The sequence below is a fragment of the Olea europaea genome, chromosome 8, assembly GCF_002742605.1.
Source record: "Olea europaea var. sylvestris chromosome 8, O_europaea_v1, whole genome shotgun sequence".
In the NCBI taxonomy this organism is placed as follows: Eukaryota; Viridiplantae; Streptophyta; class Magnoliopsida; order Lamiales; family Oleaceae; genus Olea; species Olea europaea.
Window position 1 is genome coordinate 13378989 of NC_036244.1, and position 22777 is coordinate 13401765.

A 22777-nucleotide genomic window follows, 5' to 3' on the forward strand; every position below is an offset into this window, starting at 1 on the left:
ACAAAAATATAAATTAAGTGATCTACAAAATTAAGTTCAATAAACCACTTAAAATTGAACCATAACATAAATTCAGTACAAGAAAGTATTACAGATATAAAAAAACAAAAAAATCAAAATCTTATCTATTATACTATTGAGTCGAGTTTAATTTCACAAGGAACACCGCCATGTTTAAGTGAACTGTTGAGTTGGGCAGTCTCAAAAGCCTTTGTGTTTATGTAGAATAGAGACATATGGCTATACATGTAAAACATAATCCAAGAAGGTTGCAACCCTTCCTTTTGTCACAAGAAGTCATTAACAGTAGTAACGTGCCTTGTCCATCAAGCAACTCAAGTTAAGACTCCAAAAGGGAATTCTGAATTTGTTACTGCTCACAATCTTCCCAACTTTCCCGGAGTAGCTGATACCGAAGAACATTTCTGCCACCCTTTCGTTGTGGCATTGAGCTGAGTTTTGCTAAAGCAGAGGAACTCTGAAAGCTATCAGGAATGAATGAAGTCAAGGGTGAGTCGAGCTCATTGAGTTCATCATCACTTGTATATGATTTTTTGAGTATTAATGATCCGCTTCTTTGGAGGAATCCGGTTCCAACCTCGCCCATAACAGAATTGAGCGAAGCTGCTGGAGGTGGTGAGTAAACTGTAGGACTTGCAGTGAACGGATAGCTGGTGAGTGACTCTACAGAAGCATCCGGGATTTCCTTCATCAAGAAAAACAATGTAAAACAATGTCATACACAATAATACAGAAAACCATTTACGATCATATAGTACTAAGTAGCCACGTGCATATTCGACTTTCTTTCAAGTTATTGATAATATCTATAAAGTTCTTTGCTTGTTTGATATCTGTTTATATTGGTCAAAACACTTTTTACTTACATATTTTGTGGGATCCACGAGTACTAATCACTTATCGACAACTTATATATATTTATAATTTAAACCGATTATAAACAACTACCAAACATGCTTAGTTATGGAGGACCAACCTCAGAATCCAGAGACTCAATGATGTTCTGTGGAATGGGGTCTGGACAGAATTCGTCTGGAACAAAATTACTAAAAACCCTCTTGATCAATGTTGGATCAAATGTTGGGCAAACCTTCAAACAAGAAAATCAAGAACTATGAATAAGAAACAAAATGGAATACATGTGTAGTACGAAAGATTGCTTTAGAGGATAAACTATTCTATTTAGCAATGACTCGCCTCTTTTCTGATGGAAGCATCAGCTAGCATTCCGAATGGAAGCATCATGAGGTCACTCAAACTATGGAGGAGACGGAATGCCTTGAAGGATTTTTGTCTCTTGTCATCACCAAGAAAATTATTATCCACAGGTACATCATCTTCTATGCCAAAAAGATCAGTAAGCCATCTGGACCAATTGCCTATCTACCAGCATGGAAAAAGAAATTAAGAACCATGATACATGAGTAGTCAAGGCGAGTTTCTGGTTAAATGGTCATTTCTAGAATTTATGATTTCAACTTCAAAGATTGCTAGTTTAAAACCCAAAAGAAAGTAAAAGGTGAATAATACTTTATAGTCGAAATATTTTAAGAGAAACAAGGTTGTTAAAAAAATTTCTAGTGTTGGATGGATTTTGTTAAAAGTTAAAGGAAGAAGCCACACTGTTGAACAATAAAACCAGAAAGGGATCATTCAGGATAGAAAAATAGAAATAAGAAGAGAAATTATAACATGGACTATTTAGAAGGAAGCATGGTCACCTTCATTATTTTTAAAATAAAGTATTTTTTGCCATCGCATTATTCAAGGAATTTTTTTGCATCCAGCGCAATTATGTAGAATATGGTTCCAGAAACTAATACCAGCAGATCCACTAGTTCTGGGGGATGTTCTTGATTAAATACTCGAGAATGGGTATATATAAACTATAACCAGGACTTACCAAAAACCTAGAAGAAAAATATATCCATCATGTTTGAAAATAAAGACTGGTGTCTGGCATAAGACATAATATTTCGTAAAAAATTCTTCCGTACTTACAGCATTTTTTAATTGCGCACCAGCACCGAAGCTTGATTTTCCAGCAGGAATGGGGAGAACCTTAGAATCAGTAATAGGATCAGATACAGGATCTGTTGGCATTTCTTCAGCAGATTCACGAAGAATGGCATTGAACATTGCCACATCCAGCCTATCAACTAACTGCTCCATTACCTTAAAAAACACAGGAAGAAAGTATTAACATGCTATATTTAGCAATAGCATGCATTTAATAACCAGTTCAGCTGTAAAAATGACAGAGTTTCAGGTGAAAAAAGGCACAAGATCTCACTTCACATAAAAAAAATTGTGGGACGTTACTAAATCCAATATGTGTTCTTTGAGCTTTCTTTTGAAAGCCATGTTCTTGAAGACCAAAATGATTTGACTCTCGGTTCAAATTTTAGTGCACATTTGGTGAGCAGTGGTAGATGGGACAGGACAATAAAGTGAGCTAGATTTTAGCTTCTATCAGTGCTATTGCGATTAGAGTACATCCATATCTAAAGAAGAAATGGCTTTTGCTTTGAGCATTCTTTTATATCTGGACATACCAGTCTTGACAGCACAGACAAGCAGCCACAGTCATGCCCTCCTGCTCGAATTGGACAAAGCCTTTCACAAGCATCTTTAAATGCTTTTTTCCATAATTCCATAGAGAAATTTCCCTGCTCGTGATTCCCCAAATTATGTCCTCTTCTATATGTTTTTTTTGTACTTGAGCCTGTAGTTCTACCACTAGTTTTTGCAACTATTGGCTGCATATGTGGAGTAAAAGTCTGCAGAGGACAAAACAAGAATGACCTCATCTTTAATCTAAGAATCTATTTAACAAAATAAGAACTAGAGAACTGAAATAGAACCTGCCACCAAATAGACTCGACAATTCTAGAGAAGATCCAAGATTCAATCTTTTCCAGTGCAATAAAGAACATCAATATATCCTCCCAGTCGTCAGATTCTTCAATTGATTTATTCTTCTCTTTCTCTATCCCCGAGTTATCAAGAAATCTAAAAGTCAATCCAGGGTCAGTGCCATTACTTTTTATGCCTGATCCATCGGTACATGGCATTTCTGCAGCAGTCTGGCTAACAATGGCTCTCAACATTATTGAATTTGACAACCAGAAGGTCAACCTACAAAAAAATACTGCTCGTAATGGAGTCATTATTTGGAAGAGGATTTCTAAGAAGCGTTACTACAAAATAAACTAAGGGACAGATAATTGCTAATTCTGCACAGCATGACTTACTTCACTAACTCCTATGCAAGTGCAGGAACAGACATTTACCTTGGAACATCATTTCCACACGCTTTAGAAACCAAAACTAACCCAGACAAAGCAGCTCTTGCAGCACTTGCCCGTTTAGCTTGGGATTCTGCTCTGCAAGCATGAAGATAAAATCTGGAAAGTCGTCGAGCTGGAGCATGGACTTTATTACTAGAACTTGTGTGCTCAGCAATTATAGAATATAATCCAACTTCAACAGCTGCAGTTTCTCTCAGTTCCTCCTCAAGCATCTCAATTCTAGACTTCCATTCATTTTTACTTTCAGAAAGTTTATTTTTTGGTTTTGTTCTTTCAATTGTGGCATTACCTTTCCTGTTATTTTGAGAGTCTGGAATATCAAGATCCGTTTCTTTTGTCCCAACTGCACTGTTGCCTACAAATCCATTCCCTTTAATGGAGCTATGTATCTGGGCAGACTTTGCATGCTTTAATCGAGCATTGTTAGTTCTAGATCCCATAATTCCTTGTCCTTCCCTATTGGGAACAAGAGTATCACTTCTCATTGTCACCTGCCTGCCTCCAGCTTCTTCCACTAATTTGATATCTGTGAAATGCAAAATCTCTTCCTTGATCTTTTCATCACTTCCATTATTTATTTGTTCCCTTTTCACTCCTTCATTCGCCAGACCATTTTGTCCATCATTTATCGCTCTAGCTTCTTGTTCCACTATCTTTTCCTGAGAGGCATAAGAGCGATTGACAGACTTTGAGTCAAAATTGGTCTGTGTAGAGTTATCAGATGACGTCAATTTATCAGAGGGATCAACTTTTACAGACTGTTGAGTGATTTCACTAATTTTAGCTTTGCTTTTAGCAATCTCTTCATTGGCATCATGGGTAACACTTCCTGTCTGAAGAGTTCCCACGCGGTAGCTGGACTTCCTATTTATATCTTGGAAACCTATGAATGAGGGAGAAGATTTTATGGAAGGGGTAACAGAGTTCCTCTTGACAGATGTCATGCTTCTTTCAGAAAATTTGGATAAAGAAGTGTAATTTTGTATATGGTTTCCAGAATCTGAAGATACATCAATTGATGAAGGCCATATACTCCTGATTGGCTCTTGAGTAGGGTCAGTCACAGCATTTAGCAATCCAGTCCCATTCTGCATTTAGTGGCAAATAGATATTACACAGTACATGTACTCATAGAGGGAGTGAAAGATTATAGAAAATTTAAAATTAAGAAATTTCTAAATTCAATTGGCTAATCCATATGAACTATATTATGTTTGAAAATAAGCAAAAAATCGACAATTGAGCAAATGCAATTACCTTCTCGTTTTGGGAAGGTGAAGCTGTTGTGGCCTCAAAGGTTGATGATACAGCAGTCCTTGACGAATGGGAAGAAGTATCATCATCAGTAAATGAGGTGATTTCTGAGTCATTATCATCATTGTCTAGGGATGCTGCTTTTGATAAGCGACTACTAGGTGATGAATTCGAGCCATCTTTTTCAACTGGCTCCAAACTAACAAACAAGGCTGGTTGAGCTGAATTCTTAGAAATCTTCTTGAAGTTCAAAGGAACACTAATGCTTAAGATTTCTTCAAGTACTCCATAATCAGCAAGATTTAATAAAGCTGTCCCCAATAATTGTCCTTTACTTCCCTTGTCCTTTCGAGGCTCAAACAAGCTGAACTCCAAGTATTTGTTAAGAAACTTGTCACGGGCCTTTTTATCTTGGCGAAGAGTAAAGGGAAGTATGAAAGACTCGTTGAAAGAAATATTGGTATTCCCAGCAACAGAAATAAAGGATCCCGAATTTTTATCGCCATTTTCCCATTGAAGCAACACGGTTTGAATGGATCTCAGAGATTCTGTTGGAGGCCAAGGCCTAATCTCCTGTAAGTGCACTATGTACTCAACTTTAACTGAAGCGCCCTTTCTATGCTTTGACCTCAGCCCAAGAACCATAGCTTAACAAAAAAATCTCGAAATTGTAGCCTGTTATGTTTGATCAACTACAATCTAGTCAAGAAAACCAAAATAAATTTTATTTTCCTGAAAATAATATCATAAATCAGCACATATAGACATCTATAAATGTAAATATAGGGACTGAAGGAAACACCAAATCTACTCATTCAATTAGTTTCTTATTAAACAATATTTAGTGGATCATAATCGATTCCAAAACTGCGTATGTTTGCGGGTGCAAGAGCATGATTCATTCTCCAAAAAAATGTGGAAAATACAGACTCAAAAGCAGGCATAAACTTATAACACTTAAGGTAACCAGAGATGTCAAAGTAGATCAAGCAGATTGATGATATAAAAATAAAAGAATTCATCTCAATCATAACCAAATAACAATCTAGAGACAACCACTTTCACATTACCAAAATAATCTACCATAACAGGAGCCAAACAAGGTAAAAATGAAGAACAAAAGGCCTAAAATGGACCCAGATACAAAATGCAAACAATTGTAGAACAAATCAACACAATATTATCACATTGAGATGACCCAGAAAAAAAAAATCAGTATCTTAACCTGTAAGGAAGATGAATGCAATTGAATTAGCAAAACAGAATGCTGCTAGGAGCAATGCTTTGAAAGACTAGTCTTTTTCTTCAAATTGTGAAATCTTGTTGTTAAATAATTATTCTGTGTTGTTTCTTAATGAAGTGAAGATGGGTAAAATGAGAGATAAAGTGGATACCGAAAGAAAAGTCAGGTCACTGGGAAGAAGAAAGGGAGATTCACGTGTGTGCAGTATGAAAATTCCTTAAAACTAAACCTTTACCATGTGAAAAGTTTTTGTCTGTACGTTAAATCACACCCAAGTTATTGCTGATTCTCTTTCATTTTGAGAAATTAGCAAAATAAGCAGATTATTTTTTATTTATTTTTTTCCTTTGGTCCATTAAAATGGGGTCTTTTTATTTTACTTATTTTATTTCTATTTTGCGGATAGTGTTATAACTATGATTTTGCAACAAGTTAGGTACTTTTGCAATGTGGTAAAGGTTATAAGTTTTATCGTAATTATATCAAGTCCTAAAACATAAAAAAGAGAAATAAAAATACTTAAAAGATTATCAAAATAAATTAATCAATCATGACTGTCAAGCTATTACACAGAATTGGATAAAAGGAAAAATATATATATATAAATGGGAAAAAAAAACTTTTATCACAATTTCAAATTTAATACATGTGTTTGACGTCCAAGGCCCCATAGGCCCCCCACCAATAGAGCGCCCCTGTCCATCCATTGGCCATGGGCGTGTATTTTTTTCCCAAATTTAAAGCATATCCAGTCGACAATCATTATTAAAAGCATCTCAAAATGCATATTCTAAAAGTTCTTGGAGCATGTTTGAGCTCCAATTTCATTGAACATTGTATTTCAAAATAGTAAATCGATGAAGAATATATGGTTAAAAAATAAGGAAAATTTTTAATTTTTTTATAATATTATATTTTTAAAATAATGAAGATTAAACAAGGTTTTAATATCAAAATATGCGTAAGAAGTGAAAATTATTTACATTCATCGAACTCTTCTTTCACCATTAATATATATATTGTCCCTTGATTCGTTGTTCAACCAAAATATGATACGTTTATAATATTAAATAATAAATTAAATATCCGTTATCATCGGTAATAATATCATAAAATACGTATAACTACTTGGATGTAACTAATATATTAATGTATAATGCACCATTTGAAGCAGCCACGTTTGTGGGGTGATGGTAGAGAGGATGAGATGCCTATTGGTGGAGGTTGGAATTGGATCCATCATAATAGTGCGAGACACTATACTATATATATATATACACACACATACATACATACATACATAAGACAATGTTAATTTTATTAATATCATACAACTATGTTCTCTCTCTCTCTCTTAATTTTTTTATACGTATTGTCAAGTCTATTTTATCAAACAAGACACGAGAATTAAAAGTAATTTAATTATTGTTAATGATTTTGAGGAGTGAAGATCAAATCTTCTTCGCATCTAAAAAAAAACTTAGAAACCTTGTTTATTGTGCTATAAAACCAACTTAAGTTCAAAACTTTGTTGCTACAAATCAAAGCCATTGTTATACGAATATCTATGATATCCTAATTCAAGATATCGTAGCTCTTGAATAATTCCTCATATTAACCAAAAAGAAAATGAATACAAGATCAAAAACGTGATTCTTAGTCCCACAAGTATCAAGTATGTTCGCGTGTGGATCTATCAATCCATCTCTCTTTGAAAGAAGATTTCCAACTCAATGTAGCAGTGAAGAGCTTACAATGACGAGAAGAGTCTAATTGTTGAAGTCAATTGTCCAAGTTCATACCCCTTGTCCCCTTAAGAGTTTGTGAAGCGTCTTAAAATTACAATTCGCATTTTTATCTTATCCTGCTATCCAATTATCCACTACTGTATACCAAACATATTCTCAAGATATAAAAAACCAATTATAATTCTAAGAAGCTTAACTAAATCCGATATTAAGGTCCCGTTTGTTCCCATTCTTTGGCCAAAAAAATAAAAAATACGATCATTATACATCATATCAGGCCACCATAATTGACTTCTCTCTTGTGTGGGTCCCGTAACGACAATATTTTTCATTCTCATTCTCATTCTCATTCTCATAAGAATGGGAATCAAACGGGGGCTAAACAAGTGATGGGTCAACTGTGATCCTTTCAAAGGTACACCATGTGACACTAGCTTTGATGAATTTGGTGAATGAAAGGGATGCAAATCACTTCCAAGTATACAAAATCATCATCAAAAACATTGAATCACAGAACAAACTTGGTCATAAGAACTGCAGATATGAATTTTGCATAGAGAACTAGAATCAATAATAAGAAAGCATATTACATCCCAGCAATTCAACAGTTCTGATTCCGGCCAAGATTAACATGAAAAGCAGGGCTCCCGTGTATGCGAAGGTACGTGATACATTAATGGACATATTGTCAGGTGATTGAGATTATTGAACACGTGAAAATGTACCACTTTTGCGAGAAGATATATGAGCCCTCAAAGCATGAGTCGAGAAACATCAGAAAGGCGTTGAAATTATTGTGCAAAATAGTTATAACAGACAAACTGACAACAACGTCCTTTCATGGGCTGAACTTGTATCCTCAAGCAACCAAGACTTATGGCAAATTTTAGACACATCAAGAAATAGTCAGAGAATCTAAATGCAGTTTTGTCCAGTACAATCAATAAATTAAACACACTGCTTCTTGGAATGGATGGCATTCTGAAATCTCTCCCCACTTTCAGTAAGTTTATTCAGCTGGACTAGTTTGCATTTTCCTGCAAAAGATGAATAACAGACAAAATATTGCATAATATTTCAGGTGACTTACTGGAAACAAGGGGAAATACACATAATTGCACCTCTGTCGACAGAATATTGGTGCACTTCCATGACAGAGAAGATGGTGCATTATGGAATCTAGATTGTTCAAACAACAAGCTATTGATTTTTATGCAGAAATTTCCCTGTAATTGTTCGACTAGTCGTCCAAATAACTTTGATCACAAAAACAAATCAAACATTTCTCCAAATTCAAAAAGGAGAAGAAGATAAATATGCAGTAAAAGAACAGGAGGATCTTCTGACTAGTATTGGTGATGACCAATACGAAGATAAACCACATTGCTGCAATCTAATACCAACCATGCCCTTTGAAGAAAATGGAGAAATATTATAGTCTCGGAGAGTAGAAGTCATTCTATGCTAAACTGAGGTCTTATAATATGCTAGTGGATTATTGTTAAAAGAATGGCCGCTACCATCTAAGACCGTAATCATTTCTCTCTTTTTTTTACTCCCAAACGATCTCTAGTGGATTATTGTGAAAAGAACGACTTAAATTCACAGGGCATGCAGTATTGAATAAGACTCAGCATGCTCAAGGAAGAAAAAGAGTTTTAAAATTTTGTCAACGCAATGTCTAATCCTCAATACTACTGCGTGTGAAACAAGCACAAAAAATTTATAATACCAACCTGTATAGAAGGATCAAGCAGCAGCAGCCTGCTGTAACTCTCTCTCAGCATGCTCCCTGATCCTCCGCTCAAGCTCTGGTCGAAAGTGCCTAATAAGACCTTGAACTGGCCAAGCAGCAGCATCACCTAAGGCACAGATTGTGTGTCCTTCAATCTGCTTCGTCACTTCATGTAGCATGTCAATCTCCTCCAACTTCGCATTTCCCACCTTCAATCTCTCCATGATCATCCAGAGCCATCCTGTACCTTCTCTACAAGGTGTACACTGACCGCAACTCTCATGCTTGTAGAAGTAAGATAGCCTCGCAATTGCATCTACAACATCTGTTGACTTATCCATCACAATTACAGCTGCTGTTCCCAAACCAGACTGCACAGCTTTGAGAGCATCGAAATCCATGAGCACGTCCTCACATACGTGCTTGGGAAGTAAAGGCACGGATGAACCGCCTGGTATAACTGCAAGTAAATTGTCCCATCCACCACGAACACCGCCACAGTGTCTCTCTAAAAGTTCTTTCAATGGTATACTCATCTCCTCTTCAACAGTACAAGGCTTGTTTACATGGCCTGAGATGCAAAATAGTTTAGTACCGGAATTATTTTTCCTGCCAAAGCTAGCAAACCATTCCGGCCCACGCCTTAATATGGTGGGTGAGACAGCTACTGTTTCCACATTTGTAACAGTCGTTGGGCAACCATATAGACCTGCATTAGCTGGAAAAGGAGGCTTCAACCTAGGTTTTCCTTGTTTCCCCTCAAGGCTCTCCAAAAGAGCTGTTTCTTCACCACAAATATAAGCACCGGCACCAAAGTGGATATGTACGTCAAAATCATAACCTGATCCACATGCATTCTTCCCCAATAATCCGGCCTCATAAGCTTCTCTCCTGGCCTTCTCAAGGTTCAACCTTTCATTCACATATTCACCCCGAATGTAAATATATGCAGCTCTGGCCCTCATTCCAACTCCTGCAATTAGACAACCCTCTAGTAATTTGTGTGGATCATGGCGCATAATTTCTCTATCTTTACAAGTTCCAGGTTCACTTTCATCAGCATTAACAACAAGGTATGAAGGACGACCATCAGAAACCTTTGGCATGAAGGACCATTTAAGACCAGAAGCAAATCCAGCACCACCACGTCCACGAAGTCCAGATTTCTTGATTTCATTGACAATCCAATCAGTTCCCTTGAGTACTAGGTCTTTTGTTCTATACCAATCTCCTCGTTTCATGGCACCTTTAAGAAATGGGTCATGCAACCCATAAACATTTGTGAAAATACGATCCTCATCTTTCAAGCCACCAAAATGAGTTTTCTCTGGAGGTGGTGGAGGTGGCGGAGGCTGTGGGGTAGTCGAAGTGGTTGCAGTCTGGGTGCTGAAAAATCTACTGGCTAGGCCCCATTTCTCAGTGGGACGCCGAATCAAAGCAGTCTTTTGCAGAGAAAGTATGTTCTTCATAGGCGACTGTTAAAATGAAAAGAAAACAATATAAACTTTTATCAATTCTATCTACAGCCATAAAGTTTATGTGAATCAAGGAGTGCACTCCTTTCCTCTCACAAAGAGATAAGAGTTTCCAAGCTACAGTAGTTCAGATCCAGTAATGTAGATTGCTTTAAGAGAAAAAAGATGCTGATTTCTAATCACAACAGAAGAGAATATACAATCCACAACATCATCTTAGATAATCAATGCTCAAAGAATAGCTAAAATTTAGCTGCTGTGCTTCTCTTACCCAAAGAACCTTTATTCTTAGCAAACAATACTATATCAAATAATCGTTTTAAACAATAAGGACCTAGGCACCAAAATGTTTTATACTTCCAAGCTGAGGAACATTTTTAGAATGCCCTTTTTAAGGCCAAGATGGAAAATGGTAGTCTTCTAAGCTTTTTAATCACTGTAGCTTCCTTCTTACATAGCTATTCACAAAATATCTATCATACCCTCGTTAGTCTTCCAGCCAAATGGGTATATACTTTTTGATTATGGTATAGCCAACTAGACCTCAGTCGAACTGGTGAAAACTTTGAGGTATAGATATTTTGTGCTTGTTCTCTCCACTTTTTGTCATCATATGCAAAAATAAATAACTAAATAAAAATAATACTCATAAGCCGTATTCCAGATATCTAATATGTCCCTCTTCAAGCCCTATTCTTCAAAACTCATTTTTAACATTTTTAACCACATATTCTCCCAATAAAATAATTTTGCATGTAAATCCATAACTTGTCATACTTCTTAACCATATGTTCTCCAAAAAAATCACTATTTACAAAATCTATTCTCAAATTATAGGGCTCAAACAGTGGCTATAATCATTTTCTTCCAAAATATCCCAATTACTGGCAGAAAACCACAAAAACACATGTTATGGTCCTTAAAAATTTCTTTCCCACATAACAGTCCCTTGTAATTTTGATCACGACATAAAATGACAATTAGGCCCTGTCTGGTAGAAATTTTCTTCCCTGGGCAAATTGCTTTTCCAACCATTAGCCTCCGATTTTGTTGACTTGTGTGAGACAATGGGACCCATGAAAATGACAAGCAACGGTAACAATTTTGATTTTAAGCACAGCCAGACAACTCCTTACAAAAAATCAAGCGTATTGTGGATTAATTTGTCTTATATTTATGGATAAAAACCAGAGCACTCATCCCTCTCACTGGTGCAACCACAATCAGGCATTAAAGAAAAGATAATAATTCACACAACTAAACACGTTTTGATTGGGTGAGGAATTAATGAATTTTTTTATTTTTTTAATTATTTATTTATTATTATTATTTTTTAATGATCGGAAATGTCCGGACCAACTTAAGCGCACCTCCACTAATTCCACAGGACCCTAAAATTTACAACCAGGTTTCACCTCGGTGACCCTGAGGGAGGAATTAATGAAATTTTATACTCTAGTATTCAAAATCTCAACACATCAGCCTATTTTCACAATCACTGTAACAAGCACACTATGCGCTTCATTACTTTAACTCTGAAATTATACATGAAAATCCTCGAAGAAGTGCTGAGAGTACACTATGGTTTATTTTGCATGTAGAGTGGCATTTTACTTGTAGGAATTATACAACTAGGTGAATTTTGCGTCTCTGCCATCTCAAAAGAAGTGCAGAGAGTACACTATGGTTTATTTTGCATATAGAATGACATTTTACTTGTAGAAATTATACAACTAGGTGAATTTTGCATCTCTGCCATCTCAAAAGAATATAGAAACTGATGGCATCCTGGCATCCTACAAGTAAAATGCCACTCAATATATATAATCCAAAGGGTGAAAAATCATAATGTACTCTCCACAAAATAAAATAAAGAAAAGAGTATTCTAATTTTCTTAAAGATATACATTGTTCCAGCTAATTAAGTCTCTATCAGTCTAAAGTCTTTATTTGTAGAAACTCTCATTTTTAATCTCTTAGTTTTCTTGAATGAAAATTGACTGCACCAAATCACTCATGATCTTCAACATCTGAAGTCTTTCCGTTCCGTCACCTAGCTTATGCTCTTAATGCAGCATTCAGTCTGAATGACTCCATGAAATTAGAGTAGATACTTCCAAATACTAAGGATAATTTAGGAGACATCTCTATTTCCCCGGGGAAATCTCTAAAATTCCCACTACTTAGCTTTCATTTCACCTCTAACCATCAAATGAAACGTGAATAACCTGTCCTCTTCTCTTTGATATAAAGAGGGCTTCTGATTATGTGACTTATGTCGGTGAACTCTATCAGTAAGTGATAAGCAAAATGAAGATTGAACCCACCAACTTCTTCTGGGTGTTTCGTCTTTCAGCTCCAAATGTTCAGGTATTAGTAAAAAAAATTCATCTTGGTCATGTAAATTCAGAAATACTTACTTCCCACTGGTCAGCTAATATATTTCAAAATTAACTCAAAAAATTAAATGAACAACGACCAAATTAATTACTGGGGTTTCAAATCGTCTCTAATGTCTACCATTCTCCTGCTAAAAAAATTTCATGATATGACTGGCAACTAAGAATCCTAAAATATCATTTGTACGTTCAAAATTAGGGCTTTGAAATTCAGAATTCATTAAATTAATTAATTAAAACCGCATATCCCAGTGGTTCCATTTTCGAGATCCCAAATCCACGAAAGAGAAATTTTAACCCAAATAAACATAAAAAGGAGAAAAACAGAATAATCAACAAATGTAGTAGATTGATACACAAGAGAGAATGAAAAAGATGAAGCTCAATAAAAGATTGCGCTGCTTACCATGATTTGAATCTATGATCGACTGGTTATTCAACTGATTTTTCTGATTTGCAGAGTCAGAATGGAGAGAGATTTGGGAAAATGGACGGAGCAGAATATTTTGGAAATTTTGCACCGCGTGTATCTAATCCATTCGCAATGATGCAAATTAGTCCTCGATTAGTTTTATATCGCCTGAAGTATGAAAATATGGGCCCGCATAATCTTGAGAAGGCCCAACATTCAGCCCAGTCATTAGGTGACTTTCTTAAGTATCTATGTGACTATATTTTTATAAAATTAAAAATTTTAAAAATACGAGTTTTTAAAAAATAGAGAACAATGTGACTATTTTTATTATTAAAAACAAAATTTTCTAAATATATGTTATGTCTATTTTTAGATGTCAACACACAATATATTTATTATTAAAAACAAAATTATCCCAAAGTTGTCATGTAGGAACAAATCACCAAGACAAACAAGGTCCGATCTTTTGCAAAGATCTCGATGGCACAACTAATTTTACGATTTTCAAACATCTCTTTATTTTTGTTTACATTCAACCCCTATTTTGAGTTCTCTCCTTTCTTTTTTTTTTCTTTTTTTTTCAAAATTCATATTTCCAAAATTCATTTTCAACTATACACTCTTCCATAAAAATATTTTTACATGTAACTTTAAAACTTTTCACCATTTTTCAATCACACACTTTTCAAAAAATCACTATTGCAAAATACACTTTCCCAAAAAATGATAATCAAACAAGAACTTAATGTCAAGATTACATAGATACTTTTCACACAAATTGATATATATATCAATCAATATAAAACTCCAGAAGAATTAACAATTATTTCTGAGAAAATTGCATTTCTGGCAGAAACTGTTTCAAAGAAATCAAAATCCATGAAAGGATCCTCTTCTCAATCAGGTTCAGAGTCACATCGTGTATATAGCAATGGGGATGATTGTTATGAACTAGATATTGATGAATTAATTGCTCAAGAAAATTAAAAGAACTCAAAATGACTATATTGACCCAATTATTTAGATGAACTAAGGTAATATGTGGTTTATAATTCAAGAAACATGCTTTTCAAAATGTATCTGCTACCTCAAAAGTTATTCCTGCCAACCTTGCCGACACTCAAGAAAAAGACAACAATTTTATTAAAGTAATTTTATTAAAGTAACTTTAATAAAATTTATCTTCAAGTGGAAGACAAGATCAAGTGAAGATAAAAGGAAATAATTGTCTTTCAAGATTCTTCAAACAAAATGAAGAAATTTCAAATCGAACCTTAAGAATTCAAGTATAGAAGAAGATAAAACCTCAAGATCACCTCAAGTGTGTTTTAGCGAGAGATAAAAACATTTTCAAGAAAGTTTGAAAAATCTTTGTATTTTTAAGCTTTCTAATTTTTCAAATTCTATCTTGTAATTTTTATATTTCAAACTCGTATTCAAAGTTGAATTTCATATTTAATATCTTGTATTTCAATTTAATTATTCAAAATAAAATTATCATTTCTAAGTTTTCTATCTCTATCGCTATTCTCCATCTACTTATATTGGTACCAGAGCCATAAACACGTTTAGTGAGGTATATAGTGATTTTTCATTTTAGATATTGTGTCAAAAGAAAACCTAGATGTCTACTGAATAGTGTTGGTTAGCCCCGTGTGTTGCCGAAATTGGCGTGTTAGGATGGTCCCGATGTAAGCTTGGTAAGAGTCAGTCTATCCCATAGCATTGTGTCTACAGTCGAAAGTCATTATAATTTCATTTTATTCATTTATGTCTTTAATGTCGAGTTGGTTTAGGAGATCTAGTAATAAATCTGAAAACATTTCAAATGTTTTTCAAAATGAAGAAGAATTAGATCAATCATCTACATCTGTATCAAACAAATTTTAATAGTTACGACCTTCAAATATCTCAAATTGAACAAAAAACATCAGAACTGGATTATTCCAAAGTTAGAGTAAAGCTATATCTATGAAGTAGAAAATTTTGATTTTACTCAAAATTATGTTATCAAAACTTTTGAACAAACAATACCTTCAAGAGTTAAAATGCTTATATCAATTTGTTTTCAAAAGGTGCTATTGGATTCCACGGGAAGAAATTTAAATATTTTCATGTTGGATTAGTTCAAATTACTGTCAAACCATTGTTTTGACTGGTTTAGATATTTCTATTCTCTTGACTCTGAGATAAGAGACTCCTTAAATTTGAGAACTTATTATTATTTGTTCTAGAGTCAAATCTTGAAACTGGTCATGTATTTTCAAATTGTTATCCAAATTTTTCTTTCAATTTAATGACGAAATTATACTTAATTCTCCAAATCTTCATATTCAAACAAAAATTTAGAGCCTGTTTGATTCCCATTTTTCTAAAAATGAGAATAAAAAAAGAGTCGCTACGGGACCCACACAAGAGATAGAAAGTCAAATATGGTGTCTTGATGTGAAGGATAACGGTCATATTTTTCATTTTTGTGGCCAAAGAATGAGAATCAAACGAGCTATTAGATTTTGATAATCGTTCAAATACTTTCGCTATAATATATAGAATATATGACAAGTTTATAAATACTCAACTTGATAATCGTGTTCTTTGTTAATCTCCAAAAGATGAAAGTCTTCTAGTAGAAGTCAATCATTTTCATTCCAATATTATGATTCCTAAGAGAATACCATGGAATCTTCAATCTATAGGACTTGAATGGAATTTTGAGAATGCTCAAAATCCTATTCATGCTCCTGTTCAAACTTCTCCTAATCAAATTATTACTTTTCCTGATGGAAATGTTAGATGATTTTTAAAGGATCATCTTCATCTTCATCTTCATCTTGATCTTCATCTAGGATTCAAAGATCTTACTCAGCTAGATCTAAAGATAGATCTAGAAATACTTCTTTTCAATTAATTAAAATTTCAACATCTTCTCTAATAACTGTTGATTTTAATCCAAATATTTCGAAACCTAACAAAGAAGATAAAGAAGGAGAGTCAAAACAACCGGGCTCACCAATTTTATCTGACATGTTACCTCTCCTTTCTGAAAGATTTGATCAACAGTGTAATGTTATCTTTTCTTCTATTTATAGAAGAAAAAAAGTTAAAAAAATGATCAGTCTACTGAAGTAAAAAATTTGAGAAAAAAATTTTGAAAAAGTTTTTCAAAATAATAAATTGAATCTTTTTGGAAAGAATTTTATGCTTTTCCTAAAGATTTAAGCTTTTGTGAGTGGGCTCATTTCAAAATTTATAACAAAAAAGTCACTTTAAAAACAAAACTGCTCAAAATACAAATATTTCAAAAAAGGCTTGGAAAACACCTTCTCATAATACTATTCAATCTTCACATCCTCCTATGCAAGAAATTGTTGTACCTCAACTATATAAATATTATTTTTCAATCGTATATTCTCAACTCAATAGAATTGAAATAAAACCTGATTCTGAAGTTTCTACTTTTGAGAAATTTTCTAAAAAAACCCATTGATCAAACTTTAATCAAATTTCATGAAGTTACTCCTCAAAATAAAAATAAAAATCTTAAAACTGATATCAATGTCCTTAAAAAACTTGCTACTCAATTATCAAAACTATCATCTTCCTCTTCCTCGAATAATATCAATCCTATGGATGAAATTGAATCTCAATTTACTGATGATAAAGCTCTTCATATCAATAAATTACGAGGTCAAAATAATAGATATTTAAAAATTCCTGCATATTATTCGAGACATGCTCCTCCTGATTTGCTCTTTGAAGGAAAGAAACCTTTGACATTTGATGATATTGGTATTATCGAATGGAACTTACATGGTTTATCTGAATATCAAATTATTCAATTCATTGAAAGAATGAGTATTTGTTATAATGCTTATATTACTCAAAATGATTCTCCTTTTGAAGCTACAAATACTATTACAAAGGGGTTTTCTAGCCAATCAAATACTTGGTGGTTCAAATAGCTTAATGAGGAAGAAAGAAGTCAAATAGCTACTGCTGTTAAAGAAGATGGTACAAACGATAGTTTTGTTACTCTTGCTTACAGACTTACAGTATTATCAAACATTTGTGAAAGGTATTCTAATATTTTAATAAAACTCAACTGTCCTAGTTTACAAAATTTTCGTTGATATAACAATATGTTTTTATCACGTGTCTTAATGTAAAATAATTGTAATCAATCTTTCTGGAACGAAAGATTTTTATCTGGACTTCCTAAATTTTTTTTAGAAATGGTCAAAAATTCTATTAGGAAAGAAAATAATAGTACAATTCCTTATGATTACCTTAATTTTAGAGAATTAATCAGTTTCGTTAATCAAGAAGGATTAGTTCTCTATAATGATTTTAAACTCAAAACTAAATTGAAATCAGAAAGATCTGATAGTTGTAAAGAATTAGGATAATTTTGTGAACAAAAAATAATCCCTCCTTAAAACAAAAACAAAAAAAAAAAAAAAAAATTCTCCCAAAAGAAAATTTTATTCTAAAGAAAAAAATTTCAAAAACCTTATTCAAAAAAATGTTTCAAAAGAATATTTTTTTTAAAATCCTCTAATGTTACTTGTTGGAAATGCAAAAGGGAAGGACATTATTCCAATAAATGCCCTTTAAAATTGTTGAGACTGATGCGTCTGACATATAGTATGGTGGTGTTTATAACAGATTTCAAAAGAGTCAAATCATGAAAAGCTAGTTAGGTTTCATAGTGGAGTGTGAACCGGCCCTCAAAAGAATTATTCTGTTATCAAAAAAGAGATTTTATCCATTTTACTGTGTATTTCAAAATTTCAAAATGATTTAATTAATAAAAAAATTATTTGGAAAATAGACTGTAAAGTCTCAAAAGAAGTTTTACAGAAAGATGTAAAAAAATCTTGTTTCAAGATAAATCTTTGCTAGATAGTAGGTTATTTTGTCCTGTTTTGATTTCGAAATACTATATATACAAAGTAAATCAAATTATCTTGCAAACTTCCTCACAAGAAAATTCATAAAAAGTGGAGAGTTGTGAAAATATTCAATCTTTTGGGGGAAAAAAAAAGAGTTAATGAAATGGACAAAAGAGAGTGATATTTCAAAAATAGAGAAAGTTTCAATAGCTTTTTTTGAAACTCCATTTCAAAAGAAAAGTAGTTGAAAAAAGACTACTATTCCTTAATTTTCAATGGATGATTGCATTCAAGAATCATCTCCAAGAAAAGAAGAACAAGGTGCTTCATCCTCTCAATATACTCAAAACACTATCATTTCAACCTCACTTTTCAAAAATCCTAATCAGTGTAATCTTATTCAAGATCAGCCAAAACCCTCAAATTTTAAACAAGCTTTTCAAGGATTTGAAAAACTTTCCTCAAATAAACCCTCCAAATACCTTCCATTATTTCCTTAAATCTGCTTATATCCTAGCTTTTTAAATGGAAACATCATGGATAAATAAATATTCATCTTTAAATGAATGTCTTCAAGACCATTTCCTTTCAAAATAAAAAATAAAAAAAATCCAGAGAATTTTATGAGGCTATTTTTATAAAAACAGGATGTGCTATCATAACTCATACAAAAAATCTTCAAAACCCAAAACAATTGATTTTTCAAAAATAAGTATTCAAAGGGTGTTATCGTATGAAGACTGGGAGCAACAACCACGGAATGAGAAGAGAATGCGTCTCTCAAAAAAACGAATCATTTGAATTTCATTTCAACTATTTTGATTTCAAGGATGCCTGGTATAACGTGTTATACTTAAGGCCATTGACTCATTTTTTGTTTATTTTGTTTAATCAAAATTGTAATCCAAGTTTTTCAAAATGGTTTCAAATTGGTTCAATGTTTTGAACTTGATGAGAAAAGTTTACCGAGTGTTACACATCAAGGGTTCGAACACTTCAAAAATGAGGCAAAAAACTTTTTAAAGTTTCAAGAAAATATTTTGTTCCAATTTGCATTCAATATGAAAGTCACGTGGATATTTTGTTGGGACTATCTAGTATATCAAGATCAAAGCTCTGAATATTGAGTTCAAAAAGTTATTTAGAGATTCAAAGTAAAATAGGGTCGAAATTCCATGAAACTAACTGTTGCCCAAAAGCAGTAAATTCATGAATTCAAGAACAAAGGAATATTGGCGTTTCAAAAATTTCAAAGAAAGTATTAGACAAGAATGCTGATTTTCTCATAGAAAAATCAAATAAAGATATTAAAGTTGCAATGCCATCAACATAGAACAATCAAACTCGTTAAAACACATAACACATCATGAACAAATATTCTCACACAACTTATAACCAATTAGCAAGCATTCTCAAATAAAAATGGAGTAAACCAAACATATAAACCCTCATGGAATATTAGCACTCAACTCTCATTTGTTTAAGGAGTAAGTGTTTCGTTCAAGTTCATTTCAATAGAGATGTTCTACCATATGCTTGCATATCTTCTCATTCTCCACCAATTAGATCACATGCATAACACAAATCATAAGGTCTTTTCCATGGATTGTAATGTGGCTTAGGGTCCAGGTGAGAAGTATTTGGGTAAGTGACTCAAAAGCCATTGAAATTAGTGGAGTAAGAAAAATGAATTGCCTCAAGCTCAAACATAAATAAGACGTGTAAGATTACCACTCCACTTAACTGTTTCTCTTCATTTATTTCACACAACCCAATCACTTCTTGTAATATATTAGAAGAAATCATGAGCAAAAAATAATTTTGTAACCTTGAAAATTATTTCCTCCATCACTTCTTTCTTTTTCCATCTCTTTCATCCCTTTTTTTTTCAATTTTTTTCTCTTTTTTTTTTCAATAATTTTTTTCATCATTTTTTTTCCAAAATATGACACTAATAATGGAACTTATGCATTGTAATTGAGAACATGTTCAATTCCACCAATCATAGTCCTACAGAAATTTTAGACAACCCCACACTTATTTCTTTTCCATATGTAACAAAATGATGAACAATACTCCACTAGCTTTCCGGCTTGGGTAAGATTATTTTTTTTTTAAGATTTAAAGCTTGTAACATGGGTTCAAAAAGAAAAGGCTATAAGGCTCAAAGGGGTTCAACAAAGGGACAATTAATTACAAGGTAGGCTATTTGGCTCAGGTGGCTAAATTATGCAACAAAGATGGCCTTAATCATGTTCATACATGCATGTATCAATATGATCTCGAAGAGAATCAATGCAAGTTCTAGAGAAACAAATCCATGGAAGAAAATTACTCATGAAAGAAAATAGTGAGACTGATATGGATGCGTCAGTCTTAAAGGCTCAAAATCTCACTGGCTTTTTGTCTACACATTTTGGTTACAACCATCCTTAAGAAAATAACTCAACCAATTAACTCTAAGTTGGAAAGATCATTTATTCAATCATGTTATGCGCTCTTCAAAGACTGAATTGAATCTTGCAAATAGCACACACAATCAAAAATCATTTAAAATCATAGCTTTTCTCTCAATTTTTCAAATTTTTTTTCCTTTTCTTGTCAAAAGTAACGGAAGCATGATCCCGAATCAAAAATGTAAAAACAACCTAACCTAAATTCTCTCCCCCACACTTAAAATTTACATTGTCCCCAATGTAAATTGAAATGCAAAGAAGAGAACAAATTTAACCTAAAATATGAATGCAAATACGAAAACAAAAATAAAATGTAAAGGAATGAACTCCCCTTGGGTTGCCTTCCAAGCAGCGCCTTTTTTTATTGTCTTTGGCTAAACTTATTGCTTGCTTCCTCAACCAGCATCAATTGGGTTTCCAAGGCCCCAAGTCCTCACCTCCTCCATTTGGAAACCTGCGTAGAAAGGTCTCTTGTTAGAAACTGACAAAATATTATGCAAATTTTTACCTAACTTTGGTGACTTTGGAGAAGCATTCAATACTGCAATGGTTTCCTGTAAGGTAGTATTCGAGGGTATCTCTTGATCCACCTTGATAAGTGTGTTTTTACACACTTATTTGGATCATAAACATGACTTAAACATGGATAAAATGGTGGAATTGTGACTTGATCCAGTTAAATTTATGTATTGTAGGTAATTCAATGGAAATTGTGAAATTCAGGAGAAAAGAGCCGAAGAAGGACCAAAACACAACAATTTGATAGTTCGAGGACCAAAGGTGCAAATATTGAAAAGTTGAGCTAAATGCAAAAAGAGAGGGAAGACATGCCAAGTATAAGCTCAATGACAAAGCAAAACAACTGGCGGTCGCATAGAGGGTTCCAGGGACTCAATGAGCCCAAAAATATTGATCTATGCGACCGCATAGATTCCTTCTATGCGGTCGCATAGAAGGATTTTGGAACTCCCGGGCGCGGTTTTTCGTTTTGGTTGAAACTCCTTTTCTACTTAATTTGGACGCGATATAAAGACCTAAGATCATGATATGAAGGGTAAGAACGACCAGGGAGAAAAGAGAGACCAAAATTGGAGGCAAGAAACTTGATTTTGGATTCAATTTCACACGGGCTCGAGACGGGATTGAAGATTATACACACGGATTGAAGAACTTCTATACGGGTGTATTCTTATTATCTTTTAATTTCGTTTTTCAATTTCTTGATTTTTGCAATGATGATTATAGGCTAGGGCTTTTATTCATTAGGAATTTGATGAACCTTTTGATGATTTAACTTCTCGTTATTTCATAAATTCAATATTAATTTCGATTGGACAAATGCTTGATTTATATGAGTTGAATGTTTCCATAATTATTTGGCCAATTATTATGTGATTGTAGATGATTTATTCTTTGCATTCGAAAGAAGGGGAATAAATTCGATAGAATATAAATCGACATAGGGTCCGATAGGGGATGGAAACTTACCTCTATGCTTTATGCAATTCATGAAAATGTTCATAAAAAGTCATGCATTCCTATACATTGCATCATCCATAGAAATATAGGCTGGTGATGTGTAAGAGTAGATTCAATATATATCGAGAGAGTATACTGGATAATTTAGGAACATTGAATTGGCATTTTGTTCATCGATTCGTTGAATTTGTGAAATTAGGGTTTTTAATAATCAATTGGGGATTCAAGTTCTTAATGATTTCATTCCAATTCATTTCAATACAATAATTCTAAAATTGCATTTTTACATTTCAGTTGCAAATTTATTTCATTAGATTAGTGAAATTTTGAAATTAGGGTTTCCAATTTT

The 22777-nt window shown here is 33.4% G+C and overlaps 2 protein-coding genes across 6 annotated transcripts; both read right to left on the bottom strand.

Annotated features, from left to right (window-relative positions):
- Positions 1-30: 30 nt before the first annotated feature.
- Positions 31-6035, bottom strand: LOC111398855. Of its 5 annotated transcripts, none has more exons than XM_023025991.1 (9): positions 5812-6033; positions 4590-5261; positions 3315-4420; positions 2886-3159; positions 2577-2801; positions 2023-2196; positions 1219-1404; positions 998-1111; positions 31-706 (listed from the first exon to the last, which is right to left on the bottom strand). In XM_023025991.1, the coding sequence occupies exons 2-9, from the start codon at positions 5229-5231 to the stop codon at positions 371-373; spliced, it is 3057 nt and encodes a 1018-aa protein (XP_022881759.1). In that variant the 5' UTR covers positions 5232-5261; positions 5812-6033; the 3' UTR covers positions 31-370. The 5 variants fall into 5 exon arrangements, 4 of the variants coding, with proteins under 4 accessions (XP_022881759.1, XP_022881753.1, XP_022881754.1 ...); XM_023025985.1 differs by having other exon boundaries at positions 4590-5285; XM_023025986.1 differs by having other exon boundaries at positions 4590-5318.
- Positions 6036-8246: 2211 nt separating this feature from the next.
- LOC111398857 (NADH dehydrogenase [ubiquinone] flavoprotein 1, mitochondrial) lies at positions 8247-13727 on the bottom strand. The gene is made up of 3 exons (XM_023025994.1): positions 13593-13727; positions 9314-10787; positions 8247-8614 (listed from the first exon to the last, which is right to left on the bottom strand). The coding sequence occupies exons 1-2, from the start codon at positions 13593-13595 to the stop codon at positions 9327-9329; spliced, it is 1464 nt and encodes a 487-aa protein (XP_022881762.1). The 5' UTR covers positions 13596-13727; the 3' UTR covers positions 8247-8614; positions 9314-9326.
- Between the last annotated feature and the right edge of the window lie 9050 nt (positions 13728-22777).

What these genes read in the sequence shown, in the direction of transcription:
- LOC111398855 (XM_023025991.1), bottom strand. Translation starts at nt 5,231, where the DNA reads ATGGTTCTTGGGCTGAGGTCAAAGCATAGAAAGGGCGCTTCAGTTAAA. An exon ending in CACCTTCCCAAAACGAGAAG is followed by an intron (nt 4,421 to 4,589) that starts GTAATTGCATTT and finishes CACTAAATGCAG; the next exon opens with AATGGGACTGGATTGCTAAA. An exon ending in TTGAGTCTCTGGATTCTGAG is followed by an intron (nt 707 to 997) that starts GTTGGTCCTCCA and finishes TTCTTGATGAAG; the next exon opens with GAAATCCCGGATGCTTCTGT.